At 45.7% G+C, this 14,231-nt stretch overlaps 1 protein-coding gene across 1 annotated transcript in view; it reads right to left on the bottom strand.

Moving 5' to 3' along the window:
- Positions 1–324: 324 nt before the first annotated feature.
- The window catches only part of PPP6R2 (protein phosphatase 6 regulatory subunit 2), a 111,207-nt gene continuing 97,300 nt past the window's right edge, over positions 325–14,231 (bottom strand). The window contains exons 23-24 of the mRNA XM_065397506.1: positions 4,244–4,399; positions 325–414 (exon numbers count right to left, since the gene is read on the bottom strand). Of these exons, the coding sequence (XP_065253578.1) occupies positions 363–414; positions 4,244–4,399 (208 nt within the window). The 3' untranslated portion in view covers positions 325–362. The remainder of the gene's footprint in view (positions 415–4,243; positions 4,400–14,231) is intronic.

Here is a 14,231-nt window from a genome sequence, read left to right as displayed (position 1 = left end):
CTGAAGAGACGCTGAATACTGTGTGCAATAACACTAAGAAAATAGGATTGAACCCCGAATAGAAAACAAAAACAAGGGAAGAAGAGGGAGGGGGACAAGGTACTAAAATTAGGCAGAAGGCTTCCTTGGGTAGGGCCGAGTCACTCCTGTGATGACTAACTGATCAATGCTACATTTAGACAATACAAGTGTCTTCCGGAACAGATTGTTGGTGTCGAAATCGTGTGTCTGGTCCTGAATGCCAGCTCGCTCATCAATGCAGCATTTATTAAAAAATAAAATTAAAATGAAAAAAACTGACAAATTGCATCACCAGGTAGCAGCCTGGCCTGGATCAGACATGTCCCATTGCATTTGCTTCATCAAGCAGGGCCATTTAATGTGGCTTCAGCACATGGCAAGACCTCCTCTTTCCTACAAGAAAAACAAACAGTATTACTGTAAGCATTAAAGAACTAAGACAGCTGTGCCACCCACCCATCTCCTTTCAACCTTACACTGATCCGAGCATTCACCTGGACAAATCACCTTTTCTGTGACGCTGAAGCCATCCTTCCAGTGTATAGTTTTTTCAATAGCCATGACCACACCATTAATAACTTGGCACTTGTATGGCACTGGACCGCCCCATTTTACATATGGAGAACTTGCAGTAAAGGTGTCCAAGGCCAAATGTCAAAACAAGGATTAGAAGCCATATGCTCCTGGTTCTCAAGTGTGCACTCATATAAAATGCAGTGGATACTTTACAATCCGATTGGCTGATGGCTGTGCTAGTGGAGTAGAACTACCTGAACACTGGGTTTTCTCCTGTAATACATCAAACAGCAGCTGAAGGAGGTGTCTAAAATCACCCTTAAGCCGTGAACAATATTAATTAATGATGGATGCACTCCTTCAGTCAAAGAGGCTAATATTACCTGTACCCTCTCCTCCGACTGCTTCACCCAACCCACCATCACCCTCAGTCTTGTCTGGGCAGAGTCTCGGCCAGCCCCAATCTCAACTAGACACTGGGTGAGGCACTGAATCAGATGAGACAGACACATGTAGCTGGGTGTCATCAGCCCACTGCACCCTGTGCCTCCTCACTAACACTTCTAAATGCTCCACCCACGTGTTGAACAGGAGGGGTGACAGAATGGCACCCTATGGCACTCCAGACTTGAGAGCTCTTCGGGACAGGGGCAACTGCCCACAACTACCCGTTGAGATCTGAGAGAGAAAAGAATGAAGGCACTGAGTGAAGCCCCATCTGCTCCTGCCAGGGTATCACCTCTTGATTAACTGTACTGAAGGCATAAAATACCACCAGCATGGAGCCTTGGTCTTTATTCATCGCCAGCACATCATCAACCAATGCAACCTAATGAAGTCTTGGTGCTGTAGCCAAATCTATATCCAGATTGATAAGGGTCAAGGAGATCAAAGGCATCCAGATACTTGGACAGTTGTCTCATACCAACCTTCTCCACAAGGGAAGATGATATACTGGACAATAAATTGTCAGTGTGAAGTGACGACTTCTTGAGCAAAGGACAGACTATTGCTTTCTTCAAAGCTATCGGCAGCCTGCCGTTTCTAAAAGATGTGTTGACAATCTTCACAGGTAAGGCGACCCGTTACTTCCCAAGTGGTCTTCACCAGACAGGAAGGATGCGGATCCAAAGCACAGGTTGTGGGACAAAGTTCTCCCAACACCTCCGTTAGTTCAGGGAACATCACTGGGTGAAACACTCTCAGAGAAGATGAGGACCTTGTTCCCTCAAGACCCTGCTCTGCCACCACAGAGGTAGACAGCCAATTGCTAATCTGATCTACTGTGTCCACAAAAGGGCAAACAACTTCCTCACAGCTGGTGGAATTCCGACCTGCTACACAACTGAGACAGTCCAGGTTGACCAGACTACCTATTGCCCAAAACAAATCTGATGTCTGAGATTTTTCTTTGCCTCCCACAGAACCACAACACAAGAATTTAAAGAAAATCTTTATGCTGCAACTTTCCAGCCTCAGCACAAAATTTCCCTCTCGCCTCATTTGTCAGAGATCATCTGTAACATAGCATGACCTGTAAGAACAAAGCCAGCAAAGAGGGCACCCAGGGGCCATCTCATCAATGGTGGGAATGGGGCGGGAGGAGAGTATTACAGCGCTCTACCAACCCGTCAAGGGAGTGGTCTGTCAGTGGAACAAGATTCTCCCTCAGAGCTCTCTAGAACATTTCTAGTTCCATGACTCTTCAAGGGCAGACCATCTAAACAGGTCCCTTCCCAACAAGACAGATGAGCCCCAACCTCAAAGCACAGGAGGTAATGGTCAGTCTATGACAGATCTGAAGGTCCAGTTGCCTAGCCTGAAATCCCAGCCAATGTGTGAGTTGAGACAGTAGCTACCAGGGATAGGACGATGGTCATCATGGTGGCCAGGAAATCCTGAGCTGATTCTTCATCTACATGAAGACTGAAGTTGCCCATAGCATGCTCTGCATTTCCAATGCCACTGTAGTTAGGAATTCAGTTAGCTTGTGAAGTGACTTGGCAGCAAAGTCAGGGCAAGTGGTACACTAAAATCAGTCCCATCTTACTCCTATCCTAGGACTTTCATACTAAATGGACACGTCATCAGACGCAGTTTTGGAGAAGACCATCTCCTATGCCTCAGGATGGATGCAGTGAGCATGGCCACACCTACTCCCCACTGACTCCTCCCCCAATCTTGATTCATGATGTATTAAATACACAGCCGGGGAGAATGTAACAAAACTGGCCCAGCAGCATCAATCAACCAGAGAACGTTAATACATGCAAAGTCAGGGGGTTCGTCTATTATGAAATCACAGATGGTTGATCTATTTCCCAAGTGAGCATTAAGCATCATGAACCAAAGCCACCTGAAAACTCAGCCTCCCAAGGAGGTGAAACCAAAGAAACAGAAATTAAACATCTTGTTCTTGGCTGACACCATCACCTTGTCTCCCCCCGCTAACTACCACAGGGACCTAGGACTCCAAGTCCACACAACCCTTTCCTGGGCCCCCATATTCCTGGGAATGGCAGCATCATTCCACGCTCTCAGCCGCTTGACGGTGGCCATTGGAGGGGCTGCAACTGCGTGCCCAAACAGTGACCCCTAGGGCTGGCTGCAGAAAGGCAAAATAAAAAATGAAGAAACAAAATGACAACGAACAAACCTACACACACCCTATCTAACCCAACACCCAACTCGCTCTCTTTCATCAAAGGACTTCTCTCATATTACAATGCCAACTCTCTATAAAAAACCCTGATCCCTTGACGGGCTAGCTGGGTGAACAAATGGCAGAAGGGGCACAGGAGAGTTAGGAAGTTAAAAAGAATGTCCTTATGTTGGGGTGGAGAGCCAATCTCACTTCTGCCTGGTACTCTCCTCCTCCAGTCCCAGAGCGTCTTTGCCTTCTGCTTACAATTTATTGTTTCTACAAAGCATTTTGTGATCCTGTGCATTAAGGACACCAAACAACAACAAGATGCATCAAAATTAACACGATTCTGAAAATGCTTCGTCTCTCCACCTAGAAGTGTTCTAACTGCAGCCAAGCACTGCCACGTGGGAATCAGGCGTCTGAGAGCAAGGACCAGGAAGTGCTACGAAGGCTGTGTGCCTGGCCCCGAGGGTGGAGGAAGTGCCTCATTATTGAGGGACAGCTCTCTGGCTGAAACACAGCGCAAAATGCCTCCATGACAACAGGGCCTTTGAGGATGACATCACTGGAAATCCCCAAGGACCAAGCTACATAAAAACCCTAAAAAGTGACATTCCAACAACTTTATAATAAGCACTTCCCTCTACCTCCCTGACTCCCAGTCTCAGTCACCAAAACTATCCTCCAAATTTCTTCTCCCACATGATTTTCATTTGTTTAAAAAAAAAAAAAAAATCACTAAAGCTTTTAAGGTTCTTTAAAAAAAAAACTAGACCATTTCCTTATGCAGAGTGAATATTAAACATCAAAGCCCTATGATTTATTTTTCATGGCATCAAAGATTTGATAAAATCCATAAGAAACTGCAGGATGTGTGCATTATATTGTAATAGTCTAACACACTGTGCTTTCAGCCTCATGTGTCACTAGGCACCCAAGACAGACCAGCATGCATTCTACTGTGCGCTAGTGCTAAGCGGAGGGATTCAATGGTTTGGTACAGAATAAATTACCGTTTTTGTCTGACCCACGGTGGTTAGAAAACTTCGACCCGCTCACCTGTCTTTTGTTGTGCTTTCTGTGGCAGCCATGCCGACAGCTGCAGCGTTCTGGAGCTCCTCAGAATGCTGGGGCATGCTGTTTAGTGGTTTGGACACCTTTGTCGTTCCCATGTCGGTGATGGTCAGCTTGTCAATAACCAGGCAGTCTGCATCACTGTGTGAGGAGAACTCAAGCTCAAGTCAAACTGGCAATTGAGGGGTGTTAAATTCCAATGGACAAAAATGGATTCTCCTCCTCGCCTAACAGAATCCACCATTCCCACAAGTGGAGTCATGTAATGAATGAATTCAAATGAACAGTAAAATCGAACTGAAATTAAAAACATTCTACCTATCCTGGAGGCTATGTTCCCTAAAATCAGGACCCTGAAAATGCATAAAACCACTGATTCCCACAAAGGACACTTCCAATCAGTGCCACAGAAACAAGCCAACGAGCTTCCGTACATTCTTATTCCCTGGAAGGAAGACGCGTTAGTACTCTCCTAGATGCAAACGCTATTAATAGCATGTTGTCCAGCGATGGAGAATGGAGAACAAGTACTGTCAGCCTGCTAAGTCATCAGCAGAAGGGACCCAACAAATGAGGGGCATTCAAATGAGAACCTTACAGGTTAGCAGGCCAAGTTCACTGCTGGATGAAAGAAAATGACTCACCTATAATAGTGGATGGAGATTATCCATCACTATTCTCGGGGCCGTGCTCCTGTACCCAACCAAGGCTGGAAATTCCCAAGCCCAGAGTTCTTAAATGTTAGTTCCAGCAGAGCACATTTCACATGGTCACCCGGGCACCCCTTCTGCTCCAACCTACAGCTGGCAAGTGAAGTCACGCCCATGTGTGTTTTTTAAAAAGTTTCATTTAAGAAGTACAGAACCTTGAGCTCTATGGGGGTGGACAAGAGGGGATATCTTATGATTGGTAATTTTCAGACCACAGTTACAGGTAAGTAATTCTCACCCCTGCAAAGATTCCCAAGAGAACAGATCCCCAACACTTGGAGATTAACAGTTCCAGGGATGTCTCTATAAAACAAAATACAACATAAGAAAATGAAAAAACCTGCAGCAGGCAGTAAAGCTGCAGGCCAGGTAAATCTATCTTGGACGTTAACACTAAAGAACACTTTTCAGAGTGGAGAAATAAGATATTTCTATAAAATTTGGTGTGTTTTGTACTTTAACACAGTGAGATAAAATACCTCTAAAAACAGGCAAGAGGAGTTTAAAATACAGAGAGCTTAAAAATAAAGTCAGTTTGCTCCGAGTTAGGAGAGTTTGTCTGCCCCTAAACTGGAGAGAGTGATTCTGTGACACTGACAGACCAGACCTCTACTCCGGCCTAAAGGATGAATCTAAGTTACAATGCTTTGGGAACATACCATGCTGACATACACTGTATGACTGCACTGCAGATCTCAAATTAACAACATTATTTAATACTTATATTGCAGTGGTTAGAATGTTGCCGCCAGAGTAAACTTGCTTCGTATAGAATGGGCTTTGATGTGACAAACCTGTACTGCTGCCAGGTTATTGACAGGAGAGAGGCAGCCAGCCACTTACACATGCTTCTTTTGGAAACAGTGAAAACAAAGCAAAACTCTGAGATCCTGAGGATTTTAGTCTACTCCAGATAAAAACTTAGGGATCTTCTGACATGCAGCTTCTGGAGAACGGCTTTTCTGCAATGAGCATATAGGCATGGAAGGGAAGCTAGCAGGGTGAGTGACTGGTTAAGTAGAAATCCGGTCACCACCTCATGGAGGAATCTAGGATGTGTCCATATCACCATAGTCTGGTGGTTAAAGCATGGGATAGGCAATCTGATTTGGGTTCTATTCCTACCTCTGCCACTGCCTTGCTCTGTGGTCTTGGACAATTCACGGTCTCTCTGCCTTAGACTTCCCCAGTTGTAAAAATAGACTTTTATGAGGTGCTTTAAGATCCTCTGAAAGGAGCTAAATACAGTAAGTACAAAATGTTGTACTATCTTAAAAAGAATTTGCATGAGATGAGATCAGAAACTAACGCCTGTTATTATTTGTTATTTGTATTATCAAAGCACCTATTTACGGACCAAGATCCCACTAAGTTAGGTGCTATACAAGCACAGAACAAACAGAAGCTCCCTGGCCCAAAGAACTTACAATCTTAGTATAAGACAAGAGACAACAGATGGACGCAGAGACGGGAGTACAAGGAAACAATGAGAGAATATTGGTCAGCATGATTGGCTGTGGTCTCAGCACACAGCGGCCTTACCATTGTCAAGTTGTAACCTTCTAGTAGCCTCATTCTAAGCAACTAGGCAGGGTAGAGATGCCGCCTCAAACACCAGTCTTCTATTTCCACACTCAGCAGCCACTCTGACAATGCAAGCGATCACTAATTGGTCTGGTTCAGCATCATCAGATAGGGTCAGACGCTCACAATGACGACACTGACCACTCAAATCCTGAACAGGTTTAAGAATATCATCTGTATGGAAATGTTACAAGCATGTAACATTTCTCTCTCATGAGCCTGGTTAGGACAGAGGTTGCCGAAGAGATGTGTCTGAGCAGTAGACTGAGATGGCATCACTTAACAATGCAGTCTGTTCCCAGTATAGTCTCCTCTTAGCTTGTTGTTCACAGTGCCTGTGAACAAACCTCTGATATTTCCTATTCATGAAAGATCTAATCACCTGCCTCCTGATCTGAGGCCATTCATGTGAGTCCTCTATCAACAGGCTCAACCGGTCTGTGATTGTGTCTTCCTTCCCAATGGATAAGTGGCCAGTTAAGCATGTCTTGTGGGACAATCCGTTTCCACACTTGCAAGGCTTTTTAACACAAGGAAGCATACCCTCCTCTTCTGCTTGTTGATGTAAAACATTATGGCCTAATTGTTCATATGTATTAGGACCAACTTTTGGTATACTAGTCTCTAAAGGTTCTTGGCAATCAAGACTGCGCTCTCCAACAGTTACGATGGTCCTGAAGATACTGTACATAGAATCTGTCTGCACAAATGCCTCATCCCTGCCAGAGCTCATTCGTGAGTACTACCGTTTGGATCACCAGAATTTGAAAGCCCCCTTCCAACTGACACCAAGTCACAGGGCATTGGAGGTCACTCGCCACCTGGATGTTATGTGGACCTCTCTGGGTATGTCTACATTGCAGCTGGGCGGTGTGATTCCCAGCATGGGCAGCCAGACTTGCCCGTGCTCTGCGTGAAATAGCAGCGTGGAGGCTGCAACACAGGCAGTGGCTTGGGTTAGCCACCGAAGTTTGGACCTGGGAGGTCAGACAGGCTTGGATTTGGGTGGATAGCCTGCAATGGATGTGGCGTCCCATGCGGAGCGGATAAAGCACACGACCAATGTGGTTGCAAGCTGAACTGAATCCTGTTTATTACAAGCTTTCTTTTATAGTCTTTCTTAACATTGCATAACACAATTAGGCTATAATCACACATCTACGGATTGGACAAGAAGGAGAATCATGTGTTTATCACATGTATAGCCCCACACCGATTGGTTCAATCGTTCCTTACATAAGGCCATGATTTATTACCTTGTTTACCTCATCTTATATAATCCCTAGACAACCAGGGGGCGCCTTTGTCTTACAAGGCCATGAGCCATTGCCAGGCAAGTGTCCCATCATGACCCTTACCTTCTCATGGAACTTTCCATTAGGTTGGCGTAAGGATAATACATCCCCACACCTCCCCCCTTTTTCTTAAATAAGGAACTATTAAGAAACGTAATATTACGTAAATACCCACAAAAACCATCGGGGTGTAAATAAGGATAGCCAATAAGACATGTTCTAAAGGGATCCGATGGGGTGGCCATGGACAAGTAAAAAAGGCTTCTTGGCCAGTCTGGTTCGCCCAGGTGACCCAAACATTTTGTCGTGGGTTAACAAAAAGGTACAGAGTTTGGACATACAAAGACCCCTGCTCCTATAATAAGGAGTCCGAACAAATAGAAGTACAGCATTATCAGGTGTCTAGGCTGTGACAAACAACAAGTGCAGGTCCGGTGTCGCGGGGCCGTCGCTCGGCTCCTGCGTGGCGGCGTCGGGCTCCTTAGCAATTCGTGTCTTGAACCATGGCCGGACCCACTTTGCCGGAACCCACCGGGGACCCGCATCGGTGGAAACATCGGATGAGTATGCCGGAGGCTTCGGGGCAAACGGGTTGGTGACATCCAGTGGCCAGTGCGTGGACACGTTATCCCGTCCAGTACACCCAATCGCGCAGCCCCACAAACCACAACGAGGACAGGGGGTAGCTACATCATCCGCCAGAGGGATCTTATCCGGTGGTTTTTTCCTATATGTCCTTTTAAAGTTAGATAAGCCCGGCTCCGCCATTCTTTCCAACCTATTCCGCAACTGCTCACCCTGCCCCGGGAACTCCGCCCGGAACCCTGGGGTACAAGCATCATTGGTGACAGGAAAGCCGGGCTGGTTCAGGGCTCGCAATGTGTGGGACTGCGGGGGATGGCTCTCACCGGCCAAATGGGACAACTGATTCAGCATGTCCTGTAGCTGAAGGCCCTGTTTGTACATTTCCGCCCGAAATTCTTGTAACTTATCCCCTTCTGGGCTTGAGACCTCCATTCTATCCGCGGGGTCGTCCGATAACGAGACGGTACTAGGATCAACTTCGGGTGCACTGGGGATGAGTGGTATGATAGTGTCCTCACCCCCAAAGAACTCACGGGCTCCCACCAACAACACACAAGGCGGCTCCTCTTTTGGCCGAAAGAGGTCATTAATGGCCGACTGGACCTCGGCTTCTGCCACAAGCGTCTCTATCAGTTTTTTAGATTTGCACCATATTTGGCTCAATGACACGGCCTCCTTGTCGCCGTGAGAGACCGACTCCCAGAGGTCAGAGCCTAGACTCTCCCAGACTGCCTTATCAAAGACAGTATTTGGTGTAACAAAAACCCGCGTCTTTGTCCCTATTTCAGCAAACGGGACAACGCGTCAGAGGGAAGCTTCCCTCCCCGCTTTTCAGCGATGCGTAATAAAAAATCATGCACCGTCTCCTCCTCTGCAGACAAAGCAGAGCCCATTTCATCAAATGCAGCCGCTCACCTGTGAGCTCACGAACGTCTCTCTCGGACGACCAGGAGCCGGTATCCTCCGGTACCTCCTGCCGCGGCTGCCACCGTCTCTCTCGGACGACCAGGAGCCGGTATCCTCCGGTACCTCCTGCCGCGGCTGCCACCGTCTCTCTCGGACGACCAGGAGCCGGTATCCTCCGGTACCTCCTGCCGCGGCTGCCACCTCCGCCTTTTCTCACCGAACGCTTCAGTCAGCTGCCTCGATGTCCAAGCCGAATCACGTCGGGGTCACCATTTGTGGGGGACCATGCGGAGCGGATAAAGCACACGACCAATGTGGTTGCAAGCTGAACTGAATCCTGTTTATTACAAGCTTTCTTTTATAGTCTTTCTTAACATTGCATAACACAATTAGGCTATAATCACACATCTACGGATTGGACAAGAAGGAGAATCATGTGTTTATCACATGTATAGCCCCACACCGATTGGTTCAATCGTTCCTTACATAAGGCCATGATTTATTACCTTGTTTACCTCATCTTATGTAATCCCTAGACCACCAGGGGGCCTTACATAAGGCCATGATTTATTACCTTGTTTACCTCATCTTATATAATCCCTAGACCACCAGGAGGCGCCTTTGTCTTACAAGGCCATGAGCCATTGCCAGGCAAGTGTCCCATCGTGACCCTTACCTTCTCATGGAACTTTCCATTAGGTTGGCGTAAGGATAATACATCCCCACAAATGGATTCCCACCAGCACTGGGAATTGCATCTCCCAGCTGCAGTGCAGACACACCCTGTAGAGCTTAGCAACACCAAGACTCCAGGGTTGATTGAGTTTGCCTCATCTGTTGGCATGTGATAGCGGATATCTTTTGGCCCTGGCAAATCCTCTCTGCTGGATCCACAATGTCCTGATGCAGGAATGTCTTGAGTTAAGCCTTCTATCACAGGATTCTTTTGTACGGTCTGTCTCTACTGAACAAACTGAGACTTTGGGCAGATAATCTTGAACCCCAGAGATGCAAACAAGTTGATACCAGCAATGGACTGATGCTTGGATCTCCTCCAAAGTGATGGTCTTGATCAGCCAATTATCCAGATAGGGGAACAACTGAACTCCATTTTTTAGGTACCTACCTACTACTGTATCTTGCTGGACCAACACAAATGCGCCTTAAACACAATCTCAATGCCTAGTTGAGACACTCAACTAAGTACTCAAGGACTGTGCTACTATGGCCTAGAGAGCCAATATTTCATCTGACTTATGAGATGCATCAGAGGAAGCCAGGAGAGTTTTGAGGCTCTCCATGCAGGACTTGACCACTCACCGTGATAGCTGTGAACAGATCTCAAAGCGGAGCCAGTCCTGCTCCATCCCAAAGTACAGGGCACAGTAGATATATATGCCTGTTTAGGAAGGACTTGGTTTGACCACACTCTGAACACATTTTAAAGCCTAGAATGCTACCTTCCCTCCATATCTCTAGATAATAAAAGGAACTGGGGGAAGAAGGGGGGGGAGGAACAAGTCAAAATGTTCACCTGTGCAAATGCTGAAAACAAGGAAAAACCAATCCCCTCGAACAGAGCTGTAGCCCGAGAGGTCAGAGTTTCAATGTGCCAAGTGACACATGCATCACTGTCTGCTGATCAAGCTGGAATGCTTTGAAGAAGTGGGCGGTTTTGAGGGTTGGAGTTCCAAGTCGTCTAACAAATCGTTTTTGGGATGGTGGAATAATGCAACGATTGAAGTGCCAGAGTCTGGAAAAAGTGTACTCTGTGATATCGTTAGTGCTGATGAGGTGTCCACGTGAGCTGGTAGCCATGAAGCCTGAAGTAGCTACATACAACAAATAAAGGGAAGCTCCCACACTGTCTAAAACAATATGACAGTGATACATATGGCCTAAAATGGAACAATTCAAGACTATTTGATCTAGACTTTGCTGACGACATCGCTCTTATCTATGAAGATGCCAATGGACTACAAAAATGCACAAACCAAATAAAAGTAGTAATGGAGAAGATACGTTTGAGATACAATGCAAAGAAATGTAAAGTCATGTTAATAAATAATTAAATAAATAAATAAATAAATGGAGATATCCTATCTCCTAGAACTGGAAGGGACCTTGAAAGGTCATTGAGTCCAGCCCCCTGCCTTCACTAGCAGGACCAAGTACTGATTTTTGCCCCAGATCCCTAAGGCCCCCTCAAGGATTGAACTCACAACCCTGGGTTTAGCAGGCCAATGCTCAAACCACTGAGCTATCCCTCCCCCCTGGAGAAGGTGGACGATTTTATGTATCTTGAAAGTACCATCAGCCAAGATGGTACTAGTTCCAAGGAAATAAGAAGTATCAGGAAGGCAAACGCTGCATTTGGAAGACTCAAAAACATCTGGCAACTCAAAAACACCTCCCTCAAGACAAAACTGAACATGTAAAAAGTAATTATTATCGCCATCACAACATACAGCAGTGAGACATGGCAACTTACCAAGAAAGATACGCAACAGCTGGATGCATTTCATCACAAATGTGTGAGAAGAATATTGGGAATAACATATAGAGATAGGAAGACAAAAGAAGTCAGAAAAATCACTGGACAAGGCACCCTCCACAAATCTACAAAAGAAGACATCAGTGGCTGGGACATGTGCTGAGAATGGAAAAAGAACACATACCAAATACTGCCCTTGAATGGAAGCCAGAAAATGGAAGAAGAAAGAGAGGAAGACCGCTAGTAACATGGAAACGAACAGTTCTGAATGACATCAAGCACCTTAACAAGAAATGGGAAGATTTGGAGAGAAGGGCAGTTGACAGGCAAGGATGGCAAATGTGGGTAGCCCAATATGCAGCAAAGCACGGGATGGACTAAGGTCTAAGGCCTACACTGACTCCTCTCGGACAGGAGCTGGTGGTTGGAGCCTCTGGGGTGCTGGCAGGAGATGCCTCCTGCCAGAACCAACTTTAAAACTTTGAGTCTGGGGAGTTTTCTGCCTCAGTTACTTGTAGGAGCATGTACTCAAGAGTGGAGATCTGCCACGAAGCTTGTCAGTGTTAATTTGTCACCCAGTGAAATGCCCCTCCCCCCCCTTTTTAAAAAATCTGTTATACCACTGTGGTCTGCTTTTCTTGTTCAACTAATGTTTTTTCTAACTTACACGTTGTCGTTGTCTTTTTAGACTGTAAGTTCCTCAGGGCAGGCACAATACAATAATTATTAAAATAACAATGGTCTCTTCAGAGAAAGAGGAATTACTTGCAACAGAACTTCTTCCAAAAGATGTCAGCGTTTGTTAGGTATCTCCTGTATGTTAGAGTTAGGCAGCTTCCAAAACACCACTGGTTGAAGTTTCAAAGAGACAGATCAGCTAGACTGACGGATGCACCGCACCTCACAGCTTGTCAAAAAGCACTTTTTTAGGTTTACCATTTCCAGCAAAGATCAGAATTCAGATCTAAGAGAAGTGGATTGATAGATGTGAAAAATAAATAATTGGCACTTATTTAGCACATTTCATCTAGGAATCTTAAGGCATTCTGAACACAATAAATTAAGCCCCCATCCCTTTTTTTACAGATGGGAAAACAGCAGAAATTAAGCCTAATATTTTATAATCAGGGTGCCTCATGTTAGGCTCCTAAATTCCCTGTTTAGCTATCTAAAAAACTGAAGTCATGGGATTTAAAAAAAGAAAAGATAAACCCTTGTCTACACTTGGAATTAGCCCCAATTGCAAGCCATCAGTGCAAACCCCTAGAATAGACAAGGAAAATCATGTTTTGGAGCTTACCCTGGTTTCAAGCAGGTTTTAAATAACTTTTCAAGACATGTGCATTGATTACATGCACATGTTATGTGAGGGGTTTGAGAAAATGCACACTGGCTCCTAGCCGCCTTTGGAGAATTTGTTAGGAAGCTCCCAAACTGGAAATGTGTCGTCACCTTGTTCTCAGAGTAATTCCTCTCAGAGATTTGCCTTTCGGGAAGCTGTATGAGTAACTGCCTCTACTGATAATCCCGTTCTCTCTCTCTCTGGTGAACAATTTCAAACATAGATTCAGAGAGTCCAAGGCTAGAAGGTACCACTGTGATCACCTAGTCCGCCCTCCTATACAACACAGGCCAAAGAACTTCCTCAAACTTGTTTCTCAGGGGAAGATCTAGTGCACACCTTCTATTGAGTTCTCATCTTTTACTGTACGTACCTATATAAGGAACACTATACATCATATAGAATTATTTTCAATGAGGTGTCTTTGATACTGATTGGAGCCAGAAGTTTAGCTTTCTTTTCTCTAGTCACAGATCATAGAATATCAGGGTTGGAAGGGACCTCAGGTCATCTAGTCCAACCCCCTGCTCAAAGCAGGACCAACACCAACTAAATCATCCCAGCCAGGGCTTTGTCAAGCCTGACCTTAAAAACCTCTAAGGATGGAGATTCCACCACCTCCCTAGGTAACCCATTCCAGTGCTTCACCACCCTCCTAGTGTAAAAGTTTTTCCTAATATCCAACCTAGACCTCCCCCACTGCAACTTGAGACCATTACTCCTTGTTCTGTCATCTGCTACCACTGAGAACAGTCTAGATCCATCCTCTTTGGAACCCCTCTTCAGGTAGTTGAAAGCAGCTATCAAATCCCCCCTCATTCTTCTCTTCTGCAGACTAAACAATCCCAGTTCCCTCAGCCTCTCCTCATAAGTCATGTGCTCCAGCCCCCTAATCATTTTTGTTGCTCTCCGCTGGACTCTTTCCAATTTTTCCACATCCTTCTTGTAGTGTGGGGCCCAAAACTGGACACAGTACTCCAGATGAGGCCTCACCAATGTCGAATAGAGGGGAATGATCACGTCCCTCAATCTGCTGGCAATGCCCCTACTTATACAG

The sequence above is a fragment of the Emys orbicularis genome, chromosome 1 (assembly GCF_028017835.1).
Source record: "Emys orbicularis isolate rEmyOrb1 chromosome 1, rEmyOrb1.hap1, whole genome shotgun sequence".
Classification (NCBI taxonomy): Eukaryota; Metazoa; Chordata; order Testudines; family Emydidae; genus Emys; species Emys orbicularis.
This window is presented reverse-complemented; position numbering and strand designations above follow the sequence as displayed.